Source organism: Triticum dicoccoides, chromosome 7A (assembly GCF_002162155.2).
Source record: "Triticum dicoccoides isolate Atlit2015 ecotype Zavitan chromosome 7A, WEW_v2.0, whole genome shotgun sequence".
Classification (NCBI taxonomy): domain Eukaryota; kingdom Viridiplantae; phylum Streptophyta; class Magnoliopsida; order Poales; family Poaceae; genus Triticum; species Triticum dicoccoides.
The window spans coordinates 454,430,488-454,453,174 of record NC_041392.1 but is presented as its reverse complement, the minus strand read 5'-3'; the positions used below and the strand labels follow the sequence as shown (position 1 = coordinate 454,453,174).

General features: G+C 45.2%; 1 protein-coding gene and 1 pseudogene across 1 annotated transcript; one reads left to right on the top strand and one right to left on the bottom strand.

Moving 5' to 3' along the window:
* Nucleotides 1-220: 220 nt before the first annotated feature.
* Nucleotides 221-21,089, top strand: LOC119331299 (annotated as a pseudogene).
* Nucleotides 17,160-18,109, bottom strand: LOC119331300. The gene is made up of 2 exons (XM_037604467.1): nucleotides 17,546-18,109; nucleotides 17,160-17,438 (listed from the first exon to the last, which is right to left on the bottom strand). Exons 1-2 carry the CDS (start codon nucleotides 18,105-18,107, stop codon nucleotides 17,392-17,394), a joined length of 609 nt encoding a protein of 202 aa, XP_037460364.1. The 5' UTR covers nucleotides 18,108-18,109; the 3' UTR covers nucleotides 17,160-17,391.
* Nucleotides 21,090-22,687: the final 1,598 nt, after the last annotated feature.

Here is a 22,687-nt window from a genome sequence, read left to right as displayed (position 1 = left end):
AGTTAGCAGACTACGGCAGGTTTATTATTTTCTATTTGGCCGGCTTATGTTTGTCCTACATAATTACCTGTTCCTTTGCCGGCCTACCTGTGCCCTCACATCGAATCAATAGTCCGTCCAAATTTTCCCAGTTGGAGAAGGAAGGACGCGGTACTACTTAAGAAGTGAGTTGATACATTCCCTTATCTTTACGTGCTAGCTTCCAGTTCTGCCATTTGCCAATTTCCAGTAGTGTGCTCCGGCATCGGCGATGGCCAAGATCACAGGAACAGCCACATGTGCTCTCTTCATCTTCTTCTCCTTCGCTTGCTGCCTGCCTCCTCTTGCTGGATCCTTGTCCTTCGACTACCCAACCTTCCGCTCGGAGGACCAGAAGGCCATCAAGATCGAAGGTAACGCTTCCTTCAGTGTCGGGCACATCGACATTAGCGGCAACAACTGGGACGTCCGTAAGAGCCAGGGGCGGGCGTCGTACAGTACCCAGCCAATGTTGCTGTGGGATGGGCACACAGGCGAGGTGGCTAGCTTCACCACCAGCTTCTCCTTCATCATCAACCCCAAGTCCAACAGCAGCAGGGGGGCTGGCATGGCCTTCTTCCTTGCCAGCTACCCGTCGAGCTTACCGACTGGGTCTGCAGGTTACTACAACCTCGGTCTCACGAACCAAAAAGATGGTGCTGTGGCGGCAGGCGACAACCGGTTAGTGGCGGTGGAATTCGACACCTCCAATGAGACCGAGGTATCAGATCCCACTGTGGACCACGTTGGCATTGACATCAACTCGTTAAAATCGGTGAAAACATTGCCCCTGCCAAACTTCAGCCTCACTGGAAACATGACTGCCGCAATCCAGTATGACAACGTTTCAAGTATCATGTCTGTCACACTATGGCTTGGTGATGGTCATGGCCAGAATTACAGCCTTAGCTCCAAGGTTGATCTCAAGAGTGCATTGCCGGAGCTGGTTGCGGTTGGCTTCTCGGCGTCGACGGGCAAATCCGTTGAGCTGCATCAATTGCTTTCTTGGCACTTCAACTCATCGCTGGAGGGCAAGACGGCAACAGTAGTAGCACCGCCGGTACTACCACCACCCTCCTCGAGAACTTCCAGTTCCGGAGTCATAGCAGGAGCCGTTGCTGGGGCATCGCTGTTCCTCGTGGTGTTCTTCTCCATGTCAGCCTTCTTGCTACGTCGCCGTCAGAACAAGAAGAAGAGGGAGGCAAAGGAGGAGGATATGGACTCGGAAGGCGAGGTGATCATGGAGATAGAGTTCGGGACGGGGCCAAGGAGGTTCCCGTATCGGTAACTCACCAACGCGACACGGAACTTTGCAGCGGAGGAGAAGCTCGGGCAAGGTGGCTTCGGTGCGGTGTACAGAGGCCACCTGAGAGAGCTTGGCCTCCCCGTGGCCATAAAGCGATTCTCCAATGAGTCATCCATGCAAGGGAGAAAGGAGTACACGTCGGAGATCAATGTCATCAGCCGGCTGCGCCACCGGAATCTGGTGCAGCTTGTTGGCTGGTGCCACAACCACGATGAGCTCCTGCTGGTTTACGAGCTCATGCCCAACCGTAGCCTCGACATCCATCTCCACGGCAAGGGTACCTTCTTGACATGGGCGATGAGGTAACATCTTTGTTGCACGGCGTTCATTCATCTTAACGTGAGTTTGGCATCTCTTGGAGCTCATGAATGGATGATCATTGCAACAGGATGAAGATAGTCCTCGAGCTTGGCTCTGCACTGCTCTACCTCCACGAGGAATGGGAGCAATGCGTGGTGCACCGGGACATCAAGCCCAGCAACGTGATGCTGGACGAGTCCTTCGGCGCCAAGCTGGGCGACTTCGGGCTCGCGAGGCTCATCGACCACTCCGTCGGGATGCAGACGATGACCATAGTTTCCGGTACGCCGGGCTACGTGGACCCCCAGTGCCCGATTACAGGCCGCGCCTGTTGGAATAATTATGCATCTCTGGGATGCCATTAGCAGGAACAGATTGCACCTAGATCACCTCACAACATGAACAGAGAAGGGTTTAGGGTTTCTTTACATGTCACGGGAGTGGACATGATCGCCTGCTCGGTGCAGGCGTGATGCAGGGGTGATGTAGTCGAAGTAGATGTTCTCCTCGACGTCCTGATTCCTTCAGGACGCCACCGGCACTGCCCAGGGACAGCGGCGGCGGCTGGCTTAGGTCTTCCCGTCGCTGCAGCACTCCCCCTGATCGGATGGGGTGAGAGAATATCGGAAGGAGAGTAAACCTTACGTGAATTGTGATCTCGCAGGTGCCCAGCTCTCTCCCATATCCCTTTTAATATGGCGCTGGCGACAGGGGACCCAAAACCTGAGTTGGTTTTTGGGCGCCCCCGATCAGGGCGCATTAGTTCTGATCGAGGCTCACGTACGTTGGTACGTGGACCCCTTCACTTATCGTTATCCCTTTATCTTTTTTTTTCTTCTGTTAGACTAATAGATCTAACTGGCCTGTTTAAGCCGTCAGATCAAAACCAACATTCTCCCCCTTGATCGTTAGGCTTAACTTCATTCGCCCATTCTACATAGGAATGATGTACCAAAGTGAGGTGTTACAACAGCTCAAAACGTCATAGAACCTCAACACTTATAGTACACCCGCCTATTTCGAAATGGAAAACATTTTACTAATTGGGGAGTGGTTTATTTTAATGGTCCTCTTATTCCAGAATCATCAGGCCTCCAGTAGTCCCATGCCGGCAACATGCTCACGAAAGATACTGGGTGGTAAGCCTTTTGTTAGCGGATCCGCAAGCATATGCTTCGTTCTTATATGTTTAACATCAACTGTTTGATCCTGGATTCTATCTTTCACAACACGATACTTTATGTCAATGTGTCTGGCAGCATTACTTGACCTGTTGTTACTCGTATAGAAAACTGCTGGTTCATTATCGCAGTACAATAAAATTGGTTTAGATATGCTGTCAACCACTTTAAGTCCGGGTATAAAATTCTTTAGCCATACAGCCTGCCCGATGGCCTCATAACATGCTACAAATTCTGCTTGCATCGTAGATCCAGCAGTTAACGTTTGTTTGGAGCTTTTCCACGATATAGCTCCTCCCGCGAGTGTGAATATATAACCTGACGTGGATCTCATACTATCCACACACCCGGCAAAATCAGAGTCTGAATAACCAACAATTTCTAGGTTATCAGTTCTTTTATATGTAAGCATGAAGTCCTTAGTTCCTTGCATATAACGCAAGACTTTCTTTGCGGCCTTCCAGTGGTCCGGTCCTGGATTTGATTGGTATCTGCCAAGCACCCCGGTTACAAAACATAAGTCTGGGCGTGTACACACTTGAGCATACATGATGCTTCCAACAGCTGAAGCATAAGGAACCGACTTCATCTGATCAGTTTCACATTGGTTCCTCGGACATTGAAATGTCCCAAACTTATCGCCCTTAACTATAGGAGCAGGTGAGGGTGAGCACTTATGCATATTGAATTTTTCAGTACTCTCTCAAAGTATGCCTTTTGAGATAGTCCTAACGTTCCTCTGGACCTATCTCGATGAATCTCGATGCCGAGGACATACGAGGCTTCACCAAGATCTTTCATATCAAAACTGGATGACAGAAAATTCTTGGTCTCATGCAGCATATCCTTATCGCTACATGCCAACAATATGTCATCAACGTATAGGACTAAAAATGTGAACCTACTGCCTTTAAACTTAACGTATATGCAGTTGTCCACAACATTTTCGGTGAAACCAAAAGTTTTGATAATTTTATCAAACTTGAGGTACCACTCTCTTGAAGCTTGCTTCAAGCCATAAATTGATTTCTTTAGACGACATGCTAAATGTTCCTTTCCTTCCACAACAAAGCCTTCTGGCTGAGCCATGTAGACATCTTCTTTTAAGTCACCATTTAGAAATGCCGTTTTAACATCCATTTGGTGTAGTTCCAGGTCATAATGAGCTACTAATGCCATTATGATTCTGAAAGAATCCTTGGTTGACACAGGAGAGAAAGTTTGCTTATAATCAATGCCTTCTCTCTGTGTATACCCTTTTGCCACTAGCCTTGCCTTGAACCGTTTGACATTCCCTTTGGAATCATACTTGGTTTTGTAGACCCACTTGCAGCCTACTTTCTTAGCTCCATCGGGAACTTCTACTAAGTCCCATACATCGTTTGAGCCCATAGATTTCAACTCGTCTTCCATGGCAACCAACCATTTGGACGAATTTTCGCTTTTAATGGCTTCCTTATATGAGGTTGGATCCTCCACCTTTCCCATATCATTCATGTCCTCCATCAAAAAAGTGATATAATCATCTGATATGGCTTTCTTCCTCTCACGCCGTGCTCTACCCATGGGCGGAGGTGGTGGTGGAACATCATCATTTTCATTATTTTCTCGGAGATCCTCATTTGTGTTTGGATTCTCATTATTAGTTTCTGGATCACCATTCGACTGAGAGACTGAACCGTGAGATTCAGGATCATCAGATGTCACATTTCTTCGTATTGGAAAAACAATCTCTTGGATAGTCGGGGATGGTACACAAACTCGCTTCTCCTCAAGATTGATCTCCCTTAAATTTGTGACCTCATTATCCTCAAAAAATACCGCTTGTCTAGTCTCCAAAAACTTGGTGGTGTGTCTTGGACAATAAAAACGATATCCCTTTCCCCTATGAGGGTATCCAACGAAGAAACAGCTAACTGTTTTTGGATCCAGTTTCTTAAGTTGTGGATTGAAAACTTTAGCTTCAGCAGGGCAACCCCACACCCGTAAGTAATTCAAGCTCGGTTTCTTTCCCGCCCACATCTCGTAAGGTGTGTTAGGTGCTGACTTAGTTGGAGCAAGATTTAGTATGTGTGCAGCTGTCTTTAATGCCTCTATCCAAAGGCTTACTGGTAAACTCGAGTGACTAAGCATGCTTCGCACCATATCCATAAGGGTGCGGTTGCGGCGCTTGAAGGAAATATGCCCTAGAGGCAATAATAAAGTTATTATTTATTTCCTTATATCATGATAAATGTTTATTATTCATGCTAGAATTGTATTAACCGGAAACATAATACATGTGTGAATACATAGACAAACAGAGTGTCACTAGTATGCCTCTACTTGACTAGCTCGTTAATCAAAGATGGTTATGTTTCCTGACCATGAACAATGAGTTGTTATTTGATTAACGAGGTCACATCATTAGTTGAATGATCTGATTGACATGACCCATTCCATTAGCTTAGCACCTGATCGTTTAGTATGTTGCTATTGCTTTCTTCATGACTTATACATGTTCCTATGACTATGAGATTATGCAACTCCCGTTTGCCGGAGGAACACTTTGGGTGCTACCAAACGTCACAACGTAACTGGGTGATTATAAAGGAGCATTACAGGTGTCTCCAAAGGTCGATGTTGGGTTGGCGTATTTCGAGATTAGGATTTGTCACTCCGATTGTCGGAGAGGTATCTCTGGGCCCTCTCGGTAATACACATCACATAAGCCTTGCAAGCATTACAACTAATATGTTAGTTGTGAGATGATGTATTACGGAACGAGTAAAGAGACTTGCCGGTAACGAGATTGAACTAGGTATTGGATACCGACGATCGAATCTCGGGCAAGTAACATACCGATGACAAAGGGAACAACGTATGTTGTTATGCGGTCTGACCGATAAAGATCTTCGTAGAATATGTAGGAGCCAATATGGGCATCCAGGTCCCGCTATTGGTTATTGACCGTAGACGTGTCTCGGTCATGTCTACATTGTTCTCGAACCCGTAGGGTCCGCACGCTTAAGGTTACGATGACAGTTATATTATGAGTTTATGCATTTTGATGTACCGAAGGTTGTTCGGAGTCCCGGATGTGATCACGGACATGACGAGGAGTCTCGAAATGGTCGAGACATAAAGATTGATATATTGGAAGTCTATGTTTGGACATCGGAAGTGTTCCGGGTGAAATCGGGATTTTACCGGGTTACCGGGAGGTTACCGGAACCCCCCGGGAGCCATATGGGCCATCATGGGCCTTAGTGGAAAGGAGAAAGGGGCAGCCCAAGGGGGCTGTGCGCCTCCCCCCTTCCCCTAGTCCTAGTAGGACTAGGAGAGGTGGCCGGCCACCCCTCTCCCTCTTTCCCCCTTGGGAATCCTAGTTGGAATAGGATTGGGCGGGAGTCCTACTCCCGGTAGGAGTAGGACTCCTCCTGCGCCACCTCCTCCTGGCCGGCGCCTCCTCCCCCCTTGGCTCCTTTATATACGGAGGCAGGGGCACCTCTAAACACACAAGTTGACACAAGTTGATCCACGTGATCGATTCCTTAGCCGTGTGCGGTGCCCCCTGCCACCATATTCCTCGATAATACTGTAGCGGAGTTTAGGCGAAGCCCTGCTGCTGTAGTTCATCAAGATCGTCACCACGCCGTCGTGCTGACGAAACTCTTCCCCGACACTTTGCTGGATCGGAGTCCGGGGATCGTCATCGAGCTGAACGTGTGCTCGAACTCGGAGGTGCCGTAGTTTCGGTGCTTGATCGGTTGGATCGTGAAGACGTACGACTACTTCCTCTACGTCGTGTCATTGCTTCCGCAGTCGGTCTGCGTTGGGTACGTAGACAACACTCTCCTCTCGTTGCTATGCATCACATGATCCTGTGTGCGCGTAGGAAATTTTTTGAAATTACTACGAAACCCAACAGTTAGCAATTGCCGCATTTTATGATTATGAAATTTGGCAGATGGATGTCAAAACTGCATTCCTGAATGGATTTCTGGAAGAAGAGTTGTATATGATGCAACCAGAAGGTTTTGTCGATCCAAAGGAAGCTAACAAAGTGTGCAAGCTCCAGCGATCCATTTATGGACTGGTGCAAGCCTCTCGGAGTTGGAATAAACGTTTTGATAGTGTGATCAAAGCATTTGGTTTTATACAGACTTTCGGAGAAGCCTGTATTTACAAGAAAGTGAGTGGGAGCTCTGTAGCATTTCTGATATTATATGTGGATGACATATTACTCATTGGAAATGATATAGAATTTCTGGATAGCATAAAGGGATACTTGAATAAAAGTTTTTCAATGAAAGACCTCGGTGAAGCTGCTTACATATTAGGCATTAAGATCTATAGAGATAGATCAAGACACTTAATTGGACTTTCACAAAGCACATACCTTGACAAGATTTTGAAGAAATTCAAAATGGATCAAGCAAAGAAAGGATTCTTGCCTGTATTACAAGGTGTGAAATTGAGTAAGACTCAATGCCCGACCACTGCAGAAGATAGAGAGAATATGAAAGATGTTCCCTATGCATCAGCCATAGGCTCTATCATGTATGCAATGCTGTGTACCAGACCTGATGTGTGCCTTGCTATAAGTTTAGCAGGGAGGTACCAAAGTAATCCAGGAGTGGATCACTGGACAGCGGTCAAGAACATCCTGAAATACCTGAAAAGGACTAAGGATATGTTTCTCGTATATGGAGGTAACAAAGAGCTCATCGTAAAAGGTTACGTTGATGCAAGCTTTGACACTGATCCGGACGATTCTAAATCGCAAACCGGATACGTGTTTACATTAAACGGTGGAGCTGTCAGTTAGTGCAGTTCTAAACAAAGCGTCGTAGCGGGATCTACATGTGAAGCGGAATACATAGCTGCTTCGGAAGCAGCAAATGAAGGAGTCTGGATGAAGGAGTTCATATCCGATCTAGGTGTCATACCTAGTGCATCGGGTCCAATGAAAACCTTTTGTGACAATACTGGTGCAATTGCCTTGGCAAAGGAATCCAGATTTCACAAAAGGACCAAACACATCAAGAGACGCTTCAACTCCATCCGGGATCTAGTCTAGGTGGGAGACATAGAGATTTGCAAGATACATACGGATCTGAATGTTGCAGACCCGTTGACTAAGCCTCTTCCACGAGCAAAACATGATCAGCACCAAGGCTCCATGGGTGTTAGAATCATTACAGTGTAATCTAGATTATTGACTCTAGTGCAAGTGGGAGACTGAAGGAAATATGCCCTAGAGGCAATAATAAAGTTATTATTTATTTCCTTATAATCATGATAAATGTTTATTATTCATGCTAGAATTGTATTTACCGGAAACATAATACATGTGTGAATACATAGACAAACAAAGTGTCACTAGTATGCCTCTACTTGACTAGCTCGTTAATCAAAGATGGTTATGTTTCCTAACCATGAACAATGAGTTGTTATTTGATTAACGAGGTCACATCATTAGTTGAATGATCTGATTGACATGACCCATTCCATTAGCTTAGCACCTGATCGTTTAGTATGTTGCTATTGCTTTCTTCATGACTTATACATGTTCCTATGACTATGAGATTATGCAACTCCCGTTTGCCGGAGGAACACTTTGGGTGCTACCAAACGTCACAACGTAACTGGGTGATTATAAAGGAGCATTATAGGTGTCTCCAAAGGTAGATGTTGGGTTGGCGTATTTCGAGATTAGGATTTGTCACTCCGATTGTCGGAGAGGTATCTCTGGGCCCTCTCGGTAATGCACATCACATAAGCCTTGCAAGCACTGCAACTAATATGTTAGTTGTGAGATGATGTATTACGGAACGAGTAAAGAGACTTGCCGGTAACGAGATTGAACTAGGTATTGGATACCGACGATCAAATCTCGGGCAAGTAACATACCAATGACAAAGGGAACAACGTATGTCGTTATGCGGTCTGACCGATAAAGATCTTCGTAGAATATGTAGGAGCCAATATGGGCATCCAGGTCCCGCTATTGGTTATTGACCGGAAACGTGTCTTGGTCATGTCTACATTGTTCTCGAACCCGTAGGGTCCGCACGCTTAAGGTTTCGATGACAGTTATATTATGAGTTTATGATTTTTGATGTACCGAAGGAGTTCGGAGTCCCGGATGAGATCGGGGACATGACGAGGAGTCTCGAAATGGTCGAGACGTAAAGATCGATATATTGGACGACTATATTCGGAGTTCGGAAAGGTTCCGAGTGATTCGGGTATTTTCCGGAGTACCGGGGGGTTACGGGAATACGGGGAAGAGTATTGGGCCTTGATGGGCTTTAGTGGGAAGAGGAGAAAAAGGCTGCGCCCCCCCTCCCCTCTAGTCCGATTTGGACTAGGGAAAAGGGGGCCGGCCACCTCTCCTTCTCCTCCTATTCCTTCTCCCTTCCTCCCCTCTTGGTGGACTCCTACTAGGACTTGGAGTCCTAGTAGGACTCCCTATCCTGGCCGCACCTTTGCCTTGGCCGGCCTCCTCCTCCTCCATCCTTTATATACAGGGGCAGGGGGCACCCCATAGACACAAGTTGATCCACGTGATCTATTCCTTAGCCGTGTGCGGTGCCCCCTGCCACCATATACCTCGATAATACTGTAGCGGAGTTTAGGCGAAGCCCTGCTGCTGTAGTTCATCAAGATCGTCACCACGCCGTCGTGCTGACGAAACTCTTCCCCGACACTTTGCTGGATCGGAGTCCGGGGATCGTCATCGGGCTGAACGTGTGCTCGAACTCGGAGGTGCCGTAGTTTCGGTGCTTGATCGGTTGGATCGTGAAGACGTACGACTACTTCCTCTACGTCATGTCATCGCTTCCGCAGTCGGTCTGCGTTGGGTACGTAGACAACACTCTCCCCTCGTTGCTATGCATCACATGATCCTGTGTGCGCGTAGGAAAATTTTTGAAATTACTACGAAACCCAACAGTGGCATCCGAGCCTAGGTTAATGATGTTGATGTTATATGCACGAGTAGAACACAAGTGAGTTGTGGACGATACAAGTCATACTGCCTACCAGCATGTCATATTTTGGTTCAGCGGTATTGTTGGACGAGACGACCCGGACCAACCTTACGCGTACGCTTACGCGAGACCGGTTCCCTCGACGTGCTTTGCACAGAGATGGCTTGCGGGCGACTGCCTCTCCAACTTTAGTTGAACCAAGTATGGCTACGCCCGGTCCTTGCGAAGGTTAAAACGGAGTCTATTTGACAAACTATCGTTGTGGTTTTGATGCGTAGGTGAGATTGGTTCTTACTTAAGCCCGTAGCAGCCACGTAAAACATGCAACAACAAAGTAGAGGACGTCTAACTTGTTTTTGCAGGGCATGTTGTGATGTGCTATGGTCAAGGCATGATGCTGAATTTTATTGTATGAGATGATCATGTTTTGTAACCAAGTTATCGGCAACTGGCAGGAGCCATATGGTTGTCGCTTTATTGTATGCAATGCAATCGCGATGTAATGCTTTACTAAACGGTAGTGATAGTCGTGGAAGCATAAGATTGGCGAGACGACAACGATGCTACGATGGAGATCAAGGTGTCGCGCCGGTGACGATGGTGATCATGACGGTGCTTTGGAGATGGAGATCACAAGCACAAGATAATGATGGCCATATCATATCACTTATATTGATTGCATGTGATGTTTATCTTTTTATGCATCTTATCTTGCTTTGATTGACGGTAGCATTATAAGATGATCTCTCACTAAATTATCAAGAAGTGTTCTCCCTGAGTATGCACCGTTGCAAAAGTTCTTCGTGCTGAGACACCACGTGATGATCGGGTGTGATAGGCTCTACGTTCAAATACAACGGGTGCAAAACAGTTGCGCACGCAGAATACTCAGGTTAAACTTGACGAGCCTAGCATATGCAGATATGGCCTCGGAACACGGAGACCGAAAGGTCGAGCGTGAATCATATAGTAGATATGATCAACATAATGATGTTCACCGATGAAACTACTCCATCTCACGTGATGATCGGACATGGTTTAGTTGATTTGGATCACGTGATCACTTAGAGGATTAGAGGGATGTCTATCTAAGTGGGAGTTCTTAAGTAATATGATTAAATTGAACTTAAATTTATCATGAACTTAGTCCTGGTAGTATTTTGCAAATCATGTTATAGATCAATAGCTCGCGTTGTTGCTTCCCTGTGTTTATTTTGATATGTTCCTAGAGAAATTTGTGTTGAAAAATGTTAGTAGCAATGTTGCGGATTTGATCCGTGATCTGAGGTTAAATCCTCATTGCTGCACAGAAGAATTATGTCCTTAATGCACCGCTAGGTGACAGACCTATTGCAGGAGCAGATGCAGAAGTTATGAACGTCTGGCTAGCTCAATATGATGACTACTTGATAGTTTAGTGCACCATGCTTAACGGCTTAGAATCGGGACTTCAAAGACGTTTTGAACGTCATGGACCATATGAGATGTTCCAGGAATTGAAGTTAATATTTCAAGCAAATACCCGAGTTGAGAGATATGAAGTCTCCAACAAGTTCTATAGCTAAAAGATGGAGGAGAATCGCTCAACTAGTGAGCATGTGCTCAGATTGTCTGGGTACTTCAATCGCTTGAATCAAGTGGGAGTTAAACTTCCAGATAAGATAGTGATTGACAGAATTCTCTAGTCACCATCACCAAGTTAGTAGAACTTCGTGATGAACTATAGTATGCAAGGGATGATGAAAATGATTCCGAGCTCTTCGTGATGTTGAAATCAACGAAGGTAGAAATCAAGAAAGAGCATCAAGTGTTGATGGTTGACAAGATCACTAGTTTCAAGAAAAAGGGCAAAGGGAAAGAAAGGGGAACTTCAAGTAGATTGACAAGCAAGTTGTCACTCCCACGAAGAAGCCCAAAGCTGAACCAAAGCCTGAAACTGAGTGCTTACACTGCAAAGGAAATGGTCACTGGAAGCGGAACTACCCTAAATATTTGGTGGATAAGAAGGATGGCAAAGTGAAAAAGGGTATATTTGATATACAGGTGTTTGATGTGTGCTTTACTAGTGTTTATAGCAACCCCTCGGTATTTGGTACTGGTTCAGTTGCTAAGAGTAGTAACTCGAAACGGGAGTTGCAGAATAAACAGAAACTAGTTAAGGGTGAAGTGATGATGTGTGTTGAAAGTAGTTTCAAGATTGATATGATCATCATCGCACACTCCCTATTCTTTCGGGATTAGTGTTGAACCTAAATAAATGTTATTTGGTGTTTGCGTTGAGCATGAATATGATTTGATCATGTTTATTGCAATACGGTTATTCATTTAAGTAAGAGAATAAACTGTTGTTCTATTTACATGAATAAAACCTTATATGGTTACACACCCAAAAAAATGGTTCATTGGATCTCGATCGTAGTGATACACATATTCATAATATTGATGCCAAAAGATGCAAAGTTAATAATGATAGTGCAACTTATTTGTGGCACTGCCGTTTGGGTCATATCGGTGTAAAGCGCATGAAGAAACTCCATAAAGATGGATTTTCGGAATCACTTGGTTATGAATCATTTGATGCTTGCGAACCGTGCCTTTTGGGCAAGATGACTAAAACTCCGTTCTTCGGAACAATGGAACGAGTTACTGACTTGTTGGAAATAATACATACCGATGTATGCGATCCAATGAGTGCTGTTGCTCGTGGCAAGCATCGTTGTTTTCTGACCTTCACAAGATGATTTGAGCAGATATGGGTATATCTACTTGATGAAACATAAGTCTGAAATAGTTGAAAGGTTCAAAGAATTTCAGAGTGAAGTGGAAAAATCATCGTAACAAGAAAATAAAGTTTCTGCGATCTGATCGCGGAGACAAATATTTGAGTTACGAGTTTGGTCTTCAATTAAAACAATGTGGAATAGTTTCACAGCTCACACCACCTGGAACACCACATCGTTATAGTGTGTCCGAACGTCGTAACCGCACTTTATTTGATATGGTGCGATCTATGATATCTCTTTACCACTATCGTTTTGGGGTTATGCATTAGAGACAGCTGCATTCACGTTTTAAAATAGGGCACCATCTAAATCCGTTGAGACGACACTGTATGAACTATGGTTTAGCAGTAAACCTAACCTGTTGTTTCTTAAAGTTTGGGGCTGCGATGCTTATGTGAAAAAGGTTTCATCCTGATAAGCTCGAACCCAAATCGGAGAAGTGCGTCTTCATACCCAAAGGAAATTGTTGGGTACACCTTCTATCACAGATCCGAAGGCAAGACATTCGTTGCTAAAATGGATCCTTTCCAGAGAAGGAGTTTCTCTCGAAAGAAGTGAGTGGGAGGAGAGTAGAACTTGATGAGGTAATTATACCTTCTCCCTTATTGGAAAGTAGTTCATCACAGAAATCAGTTCCAGTGATTCCTACACCAATAAGGGAGGAAGTTAATGATGATGATCATCAAACTTCAGATCAAGTTACTACCAAACCTCGTAGGTCTTCCAGAGTAAGATCCGCACCAGAGTGGTACGGTAATCATGTTCTGGAAGTCATGTTACTAGACCATGATGAACCTACGAACTATGAGGAAGCAATGATGAGCCCAGATTCCACGAAATGGCTTGAGGCCATGAAATCTGAGATATGATCCATGTATGAGAACAAAGTGTAGACTTTGATTGACTTGCCCGATGATCGGTGAGTCATTAAGAATAAATGGATCTTCAAGAGGAAGACGGACGTTGATAGTAGTGTTACTATCTACAAAGCTAGACTTGTCGAAAAAGGTTTTTGACAAAGTTCAAGGTGTTGAATACGATGAGATTTTCTTACTCGTATCGATGCTTAAAAGTCTGTCCGAATCATGTTAGCAATTGCCGCATTTTATGATTATGAAATTTGGCAGATGGATGTCAAAAACTGCATTCCTGAATGGATTTCTGGAAGAAGAGTTGTATATGATGCAACCGGAAGGTTTTGTCGATCCAAAGGGAGCTAACAAAGTGTGCAAGCTCCAGCGATCCATTTATGGACTGGTGCAAGAATCTCGGAGTTGGAATATACGCTTTGATAAGTTGATCAAAGCATATAGTTATTGTACAGACTTACAGTGAAGCCTGTATTTACAAGAAAGTGAGTGGGAGAACTACAACATTTCTGATAAGTATATGTGAATGACATATTGTTGATCGGAAATAATGTAGAATTATTCTGCAAAGCATGAAAGGATACTTGAATAAAAGTTTTTCAAAGAAAGACCTTGGTGAAGCTGCTTACACATTGAGCATCAAGATCTATATAGATAGATGAAGACGCTTGATAAGATTTTTTCAATGAATACATACCTTGATAAATTTTTTGAAATAGTTCAAAATGGAACAGTCAAAGAAGGAGTTCTTGCCTGTGTTGCAAGGTGTTAAGTTGAGTAAGACTCAAAGCCCGACCACGGCAGAAAATAGAAAGAGAATGAAAGTCATTCCCTATGCCTCAGTCATAGGTTCTATAAAGTATGCCATGCTGTATACCAGATCTATTATATGCCATACCACTGAGTTTGGCAAGGGAGTACAATAGTGATCTAGGAGTAGATCACTGGAGAGCGGTCAAAATTGTCCTTAGTGGAATAAGGATATGTTTCTCGATTATGGAAAAAGGTTCGTCGTAAAAGGTTACGCCGATGCAAGTTTAACACTAATCTAGATAACTCTAAGTCTTGATCTAGATACATATTGAAAGTGGGAGCAATTAGCTAGAGTAGCTCCGTGCAGAGCATTGTAGACATAGAATTCGCAAAATACTTACGGATCTGTATATGACATACCCGTTGACTAAGATTCTCTCACAAGCAAAACATGATCACACCTTAGTACTCCTTGGGTGTTAATCACATAGCGATGTGAACTAGATTACTGAATCTAGTAAACCCTTTGGGTGTTGGTCACATAGCGATGTGAACTATGGGTGTTAATCACATGGTGATGTGAACTATTGCTGTTAAATCACATGGCGATGTGAACTAGATTATTGACTCTAGTGCAAGTGGGAGACTGAAGGAAATATGCCCTAGAGGCAATAATAAAGTTATTATTTATTTCCTTATATCATGATAAATGTTTATTATTCATGCTAGAATTGTATTAACCGGAAACATAATACATGTGTGAATACATAGACAAACAGAGTGTCACTAGTATGCCTCTATTTGACTAGCTCGTTAATCAAAGATGGTTATGTTTCCTGACCATGAACAATGAGTTGTTATTTGATTAACGAGGTCACATCATTAGTTGAATGATCTGATTGACATGACCCATTCCATTAGCTTAGCACCTGATCGTTTAGTATGTTGCTATTGCTTTCTTCATGACTTATACATGTTCCTATGACTATGAGATTATGCAACTCCCGTTTGCCGGAGGAACACTTTGGGTGCTACCAAACGTCACAACGTAACTGGGTGATTATAAAGGAGCATTACAGGTGTCTCCAAAGGTAGATGTTGGGTTGGCGTATTTTGAGATTAGGATTTGTCACTCCGATTGTCGGAGAGGTATCTCTGGGCCCTCTCGGTAATGCACATCACATAAGCCTTGCAAGCACTGCAACTAATATGTTAGTTGTGAGATGATGTATTACGGAACGAGTAAAGAGACTTGCCGGTAACGAGATTGAACTAGGTATTGGATACCGACGATCAAATCTCGGGCAAGTAACATACCAATGACAAAGGGAACAACGTATGTCGTTATGCGGTCTGACCGATAAAGATCTTCGTAGAATATGTAGGAGCCAATATGGGCATCCAGGTCCCGCTATTGGTTATTGACCGGAAACGTGTCTTGGTCATGTCTACATTGTTCTCGAACCCGTAGGGTCCGCACGCTTAAGGTTTGATGACAGTTATATTATGAGTTTATGATTTTTGATGTACCGAAGGAGTTCGGAGTCCCGGATGAGATCGGGGACATGACGAGGAGTCTCGAAATGGTCGAGACGTAAAGATCGATATATTGGACGACTATATTCGGAGTTCGGAAAGGTTCCGAGTGATTCGGGTATTTTCCGGAGTACCGGAGGGTTACGGGAATACGGGGAAGAGTATTGGGCCTTGATGGGCTTTAGTGGGAAGAGGAGAAAAAGGCTGCGCCCCCCCTCCCCTCTAGTCCGATTTGGACTAGGGAAAAGGGGGCCGGCCACCTCTCCTTCTCCTCCTATTCCTTCTCCCTTCCTCCCCTCTTGGTGGACTCCTACTAGGACTTGGAGTCCTAGTAGGACTCCCTATCCTGGCCGCACCTTTGCCTTGGCCGGCCTCCTCCTCCTCCATCCTTTATATACAGGGGCAGGGGGCACCCCATAGACACAAGTTGATCCACGTGATCTATTCCTTAGCCGTGTGCGGTGCCCCCTGCCACCATATACCTCGATAATACTGTAGCGGAGTTTAGGCGAAGCCCTGCTGCTGTAGTTCATCAAGATCGTCACCACGCCGTCGTGCTGACGAAACTCTTCCCCGACACTTTGCTGGATCGGAGTCCGGGGATCGTCATCGGGCTGAACGTGTGCTCGAACTCGGAGGTGCCGTAGTTTCGGTGCTTGATCGGTTGGATCGTGAAGACGTACGACTACTTCCTCTACGTCGTGTCATCGCTTCCGCAGTCGGTCTGCGTTGGGTACGTAGACAACACTCTCCCCTCGTTGCTATGCATCACATGATCCTGTGTGCGCGTAGGAAAATTTTTGAAATTACTACGAAACCCAACAGCGCTCGGCCACACCATTTTGTTGTGGTTCACCAGGCATTGAGTACTGAGCAATGATTCCATTTTTAGATAAGAACTTGGCAAAAGGTCCAGGAATCTGCCCATAAGGAGCATGCCTACCATAATACTCTCCCCCGCGATCAGACCGTACAACTTTGATTTTTGCGTTCAGTTGATTTTCAACCTCCGCTTTATAGACTTTGAATTTCTCCAAAGCTTCCGATCGGTCACGTATGGGATAAATATACCCATAGCGGGAAAAGTCATCTGTGAATGTAATGAACGAATCAAAACCATCTACAGACTTAACATTAAGGGGTCCACATATGTCGGTGTGAATTAATTCTAAAACCCTTGTGGCTCTAACTGCTCCTTTCTTAATTGTTTTTGCAAATTTTCCTTTAATGCAGTCGACACATTTGTCTGCATCTGAGAAGTCTAATGGGAGGAGTATTTCATTTTTAACTAAGCGTTCCATTCTCCCCCTCGAAATGTGGCCCAAACGACAATGCCACAATTTCGAAGAATTACTTACTCCTTTCCATTTCTTCTCAACATTAATTTCATCACTCACATGCATAACTGAATCATTATGAAGAGATAACATGTATAGTTGGCCTCGTCTAACACCGATGCCTACATTCTTATTACATTTGATCAAAGCAAATTGTTTCTTGCCAAAATGGCACTCATACATATCATCATCTAAACGAGAAACTGAAATCAAATTCCTACTTAAGGTAGGCACATAAATAACATTATTCAATCTAAGAGTGTGGCCAGTGTGTAGCTCCAACGTGAGAGATCCCACAGCTTCAACATCGGCCTCAACTCCGTTCGCAACCTTAAGTTTTCTTGTTCCTCCTCTTATGGTTTGGATCGTATCGAATCCCTGCATAGAGTTAGCAACGTGAGTGGTTGCCCCTGAATCAATCCACCATGACTTTATTGAAAAATCAACATAAAGTGATTCATCTACAAAAGTAATTTTATCAATACCTCTTTTGTTCATCCATTTTAGAAAGCCTGGGCAGTCCCTTTGATAGTGTCCCTCTTCTTTGCAGAAGTTACAAGCATTTTCTCCAGCAGTGGAGCTGCTAGGAGCAGAAGAAGAACCACCGGCTTCTTTACCCTTGAATGCCTTAGGGTTGAATGGCTTAGTGCCTTCTTTCTTGACTTGCCTTTTCTGAGGCTTAGGGAAACCTTGTCCGTCATGCTTTCTCTTGTTAGAGCCAACATGAAAGACATGGTCTTTCTTCTGCCTCATGATCCTTTCTTCCTCCTGGACGATCCTTGCGGTCATCTCAGAGAGTGGCCATTTTTCCTTTAGAGAGTTATAGTTGACCTTAAATTGTTCAAACTCTTCAGGAAGAGACTCAAAAATAATTATGACAAGAAGGGCTTCACTTAAAGAACACTCCAAAGCCTTAAGCTTGGTGAAAGCATTTACCACCCTCAATATGTGCTGCCTAACATTTCCGTCAATAGTGTATTTCTGAAGAAGTTTAGCAAAAAGCTCATGAGCATACACTTTGTCGGAGCCTTTAAATTGCTCCTCCATTTAAGTGAGGAAATCTTTAGCAGTATCTTTCTTAGGGAGTGCTTCGAAATGTCCGGCGATATTGTCGCTTTCATGATGAGAAGCGCAATATGGTTGGACTTATTCCACTTTTCCATCTTAACATCATACTCCTTCTTGAGTTCTGCATACCCTGTGACACCTGCCATAGGTGCCACAGGTTTTTCTTCCCTCAAGGCATAGTCAAATTCATTACAACCCAAACATAATTCGACTTGGGACTTCCAACGAGGGAAGTTACTCCCCGTAAGTGGTTCGATCGTGTCGGACCGGAATGGAGCGGAAGCTGAAATCATCATAAAAGTTCATAAGTAAACTTGCATGATTATAAATTTACGTTGGTAAATAAACAAACATACCAAGTATTTAATTTCAACTCCATGTCATAACACCGTTGGGCAGAAAAAACATGGATTTAAAATATCATAGGGGATGACTCATAATAATAAAACAACGTTGGTCCGAATTAAAATTAGAGTCATTTCATTCTTAATTTAAACATCAACATAAAAGAAAATATCATTATTTTTGATGTCTAAAAATTCATCATGCAAAACACATAATAAATCCTGAATAAAAAATCTCGTTGGTTCAATTTTACCCAGAATAATAATGTGTTCATTTTATTTTTAGGCATTTTCTATTTTAAACAGTGCAAAACATGAAAGATATTAACTTACATGCACTGGAAATCACAGAAAAACGCGATGGCCCAAAATACCCACGGTTATACAGCGGCCCAAAACCCAGCAGCGAAAAACCGTAAAAAAAAACGCGCTGGGCTAAGGCAACTTGGGCTGAAGCCCGTGGCCAAAAATGGCCCATTAACGCCCGCCGGCCCGGGTCATAGCTCCGCGACACTGTGAGCCGTCCGATCGAATCTGACGGCTCGCGCGGCTTGCGGCCGGAGCAAAAACATCTGACCTGGGCTAACCCTAGGTCGTTTCCCCCTCTCCCCCGCATCTGATTCCCGATCCCGCTGGCTCCATTTCGAGGTCGACGGCGGCGACGAGAACGTCGGCCACCCCAGTCCATACCGACGCGACGGCGGTGCTCGCCGGAGGAGCGGGCGCAGGACTAAGTCCGCGCGCTCTCCCGTCGAGCATGGCAGCCCGGGTCGTGTCCAAGCGGGGCGGGAGGAGCACCCCGGCGGGCCAGCGGCCTGCTGAACGGCGACGTCGAGGCACGGCGGCCCACGGCGTCCTACCGCACGGTCTCTCCGTTGGGAGGGAGCGGCGTGGCATTCCGCGCGCCGACCCGAGGGACGGCGGCGTCGCGGCATCGGCGTCCTCGCATGGTGTCGGCCATGCGGGCCCCGAAGGGGATAGACGTCGACGCGGCGCATTAGGTGAGGATTCTCCTCATTGCTTCTCCAATTCGTGTTCATTAGTTGCTTGATGTGGGGAAAAAGCAATCCTAATTTCAGAATTAGGGTTCTTGCGAATTGGGGATGAATTCTAGGGTTCTTAAACATGAGGGGGTGCTACGGTTGACTTGCGTGTATCCCTATGCCTAATATTTTGCTAATGCATACGAAAACAGTACTTAAGCATGATCAATTTTAATCAACTTAACATGAAGGTGAGCATAAGATCTTAACTTAGATTAATTAGAATTGATGAACTTAGGTGGCACTACTGATCCGTAGCAAATTGGAATTAAAACATCATCAACAGTGGGCAATTGACATCAACATTAGAAAACAGTAGCAATCAAACTTGATCTACAGAGGGCCTAAACTTGAGATTGGTTTACTGAACATGATATAGGGATCTAAAAGCAATCATATCTGGCGACTGATACCATTGTTGGAATAATTATGCATCTCTGGGATGCCATTAGCAGAAACAGATTGCACCTAGATCACCTCACAACATGAACAGAGAAGGGTTTAGGGTTTCTTTACATGTCACGGGAGTGGACATGATCGCCTGCTCGGTGCAGGCGTGATGCAGGGGTGATGTAGTCGAAGTAGATGTTCTCCTCGACGTCCTGATTCCTTCAGGACGCCACCGGCACTGCCCAGGGACAGCGGCGGCGGCTGGCTTAGGTCTTCCCGTCGCTGCAGCACTCCCCCTGATCGGATGGGGTGAGAGAATATCGGGAGGAGAGTAAACCTTACGTGAATTGTGATCTCGCAGGTGCCCAGCTCTCTCCCGTATCCTTTTAATATGGCGCTGGCGACAGGGGACCCAAAACCTGAGTTGGTTTTTGGGCGCCCCCGATCAGGGCGCGTTAGTTTTGATCGAGGCTCACGTACGTTGGTACGTGGACCCCTTCACTTATCGTTATCCCTTTATCTTTTTTTTCTTCTGTTAGACTAATAGATCTAACTGGCCTGTTTAAGCCGTCAGATCAAAACCAACAGCGCCAGCTCCGAGTCGGACGTGTACAGCTTTGGCGTGGTCCTGCTGGAGGTGGCGTGCGGGAAGAGGCCGATAAGCACATCCGCTAACAAGCAGGGCGTCTCCCGGCTGACCGAATGGGTCTGGGACCTGTACGGCCAGGGAGCCGTTCTTGAGGCGGTCGACGAGCGGCTGAACGGCCACTACGATGAAGTGGAGGTGGAGCGTGTGATGGTCGTGGGGCTCTGGTGCGCTCACCCGGACCCGAGCGCGCGGCCGTCCATCAGAACGGCCATGACCACGCTGGTGTCCAAGGATGCCAAGCAGCTGCCCGTGCTGCCGGCCAAGATGCCCGTGCCCACGTACGCGCCCCCGATGGCACCGTGGGACGGGCAGTCGTCGTCTTCAGGGTTGTCGACGTCCACCGTGACGCGGTCGTCGACGACGAGCGGCTACACGGGGCCAGCGCCAATGGTGACACCCAGGGCATGAGTACCGGCAGGTCCATGTCGAGATTTCTTTGTGGCGGGTCTGAACAGAAATGTCTCCGTTCTTCAGGGCTTCATTGTGATCGTGAACTGAAGTGTCCAGCATGACCGATGTGCTCGCATCAAATGCTCATGAGCATGACTTCTTGAGTTGTAGTATCATATAAACGACGATGTGTGTTTTACCTTTGGGAAACACTTCTCTACAGAAGTCTGATGAGAATCATTCAACAGACTCGTCGGACAACGTCGATTTGTATTTGATCTCACGGCTGAGAGATGCCCGAAAATCAAGCCTGATATTAACCACCCAATTTTCTGGCCCATGCCCTTTATTCTCTCCCTTAATTAACTCCCTTCACCTCCCTCCTGTCCAGCTGTGCACATCGCTAAGCTCGCCATGCCCGTCGCCGCTTCTCCTCTATCACCCAGCACGAGTTTCTGACCCACACATCTGCAGCCTCCGTTCCACCTCGTCGCTGCCCCATCTTGCCGGCGGCTGCGCGGGGACTGACCCACCACTTGCTCACCGTCAAGCTCGTAACCTCCCTCCTTGTCGTGCTTAATTCCGCCAGGATTGGAGCCTTTTCCACCTGCAGTTTTGGCCTCTGAGGCTCTGATCCACCTCGTCTGAGAGCCGTCTCGGTTTGGACACGAGGCCAACTGGGATAGGCTCTCACGCCATGCAGGAGATAGGAGGGTGGATTACCGGGCGAGATTGCATCTCAGCATTGCATGTACAAGTAGGCGACGAGGATGAAGCACATGTGAGTCCCGACTGATGCACAAGTTTGAAAATGGATTGCGTGTAGCATAGTTTGTATTGTTCTTTTTCCATTGGGAATTTTCATTATTTTAAGCATTGTAGAGTTCTTCTCAATCGCTCGGATTTGTTCATCCAATTTTGTTAACTCTATCGCATGATTATGTCTCGGATTGCAGGGAGCACAGAAGAAGGTAGTAAGATGCAACACGTCCACAAGGGCACGGTGCTAGTGACAATCTTTGCATTTATGCTTGCAGATCATGTCACTGCCGTAGATGGGCAGTGCTTCGTGATCACCATAGAAGCAAATTTTCCGTTTAACCGAGAAAAATATTCTAGATTGCGGAAACATATTCCCATGTTTAAATATATGTTTTCAACAAATATATGTTCTCTAATATATGAAAAATAGTAAGCAAAATATATATCTTTGGAAGTATGGCGTCTGCATTGTGCCCAGGCGATGCGAAACCTGGTCACATGCATGTATTATTTTTGTTGTATATATGGAAGCAAATTCTCATTTTTTTTAGATGCAAATTCGAAATTATTTGGAAGCAAATTCCCATTTCTTTGGATGCAAATGCCAAATTTTTAGGAAGCAAATTCCCATTTCTTTGGACGCAAATACAAAAAATTGAAGCAAATTCCCATTCCTTTGGACGCAAATACCAAATTCTTTGGAAGCAAAGTCCCAATATAATTTCTTCTAAACGCCAATAATAACAATGGTAAAAAAGGTGTTTGATGGAATCATATATTTGTATTGTTGGAAGCATTTTATTGTTGCATTGGTGGCAGCTCTATGGTCATCCGAAACAAAATTTCCTCTAGTTGATCTAAACAAAACAAATGGTCGCGCTGGACACAAATCTCACCGGATTGAAACAATCTCCTGTTGATATGGAAGCAAATTTGCTAGGAAATAGAAGCAAAATGAATTATTCAAGTGATAGAACGTGT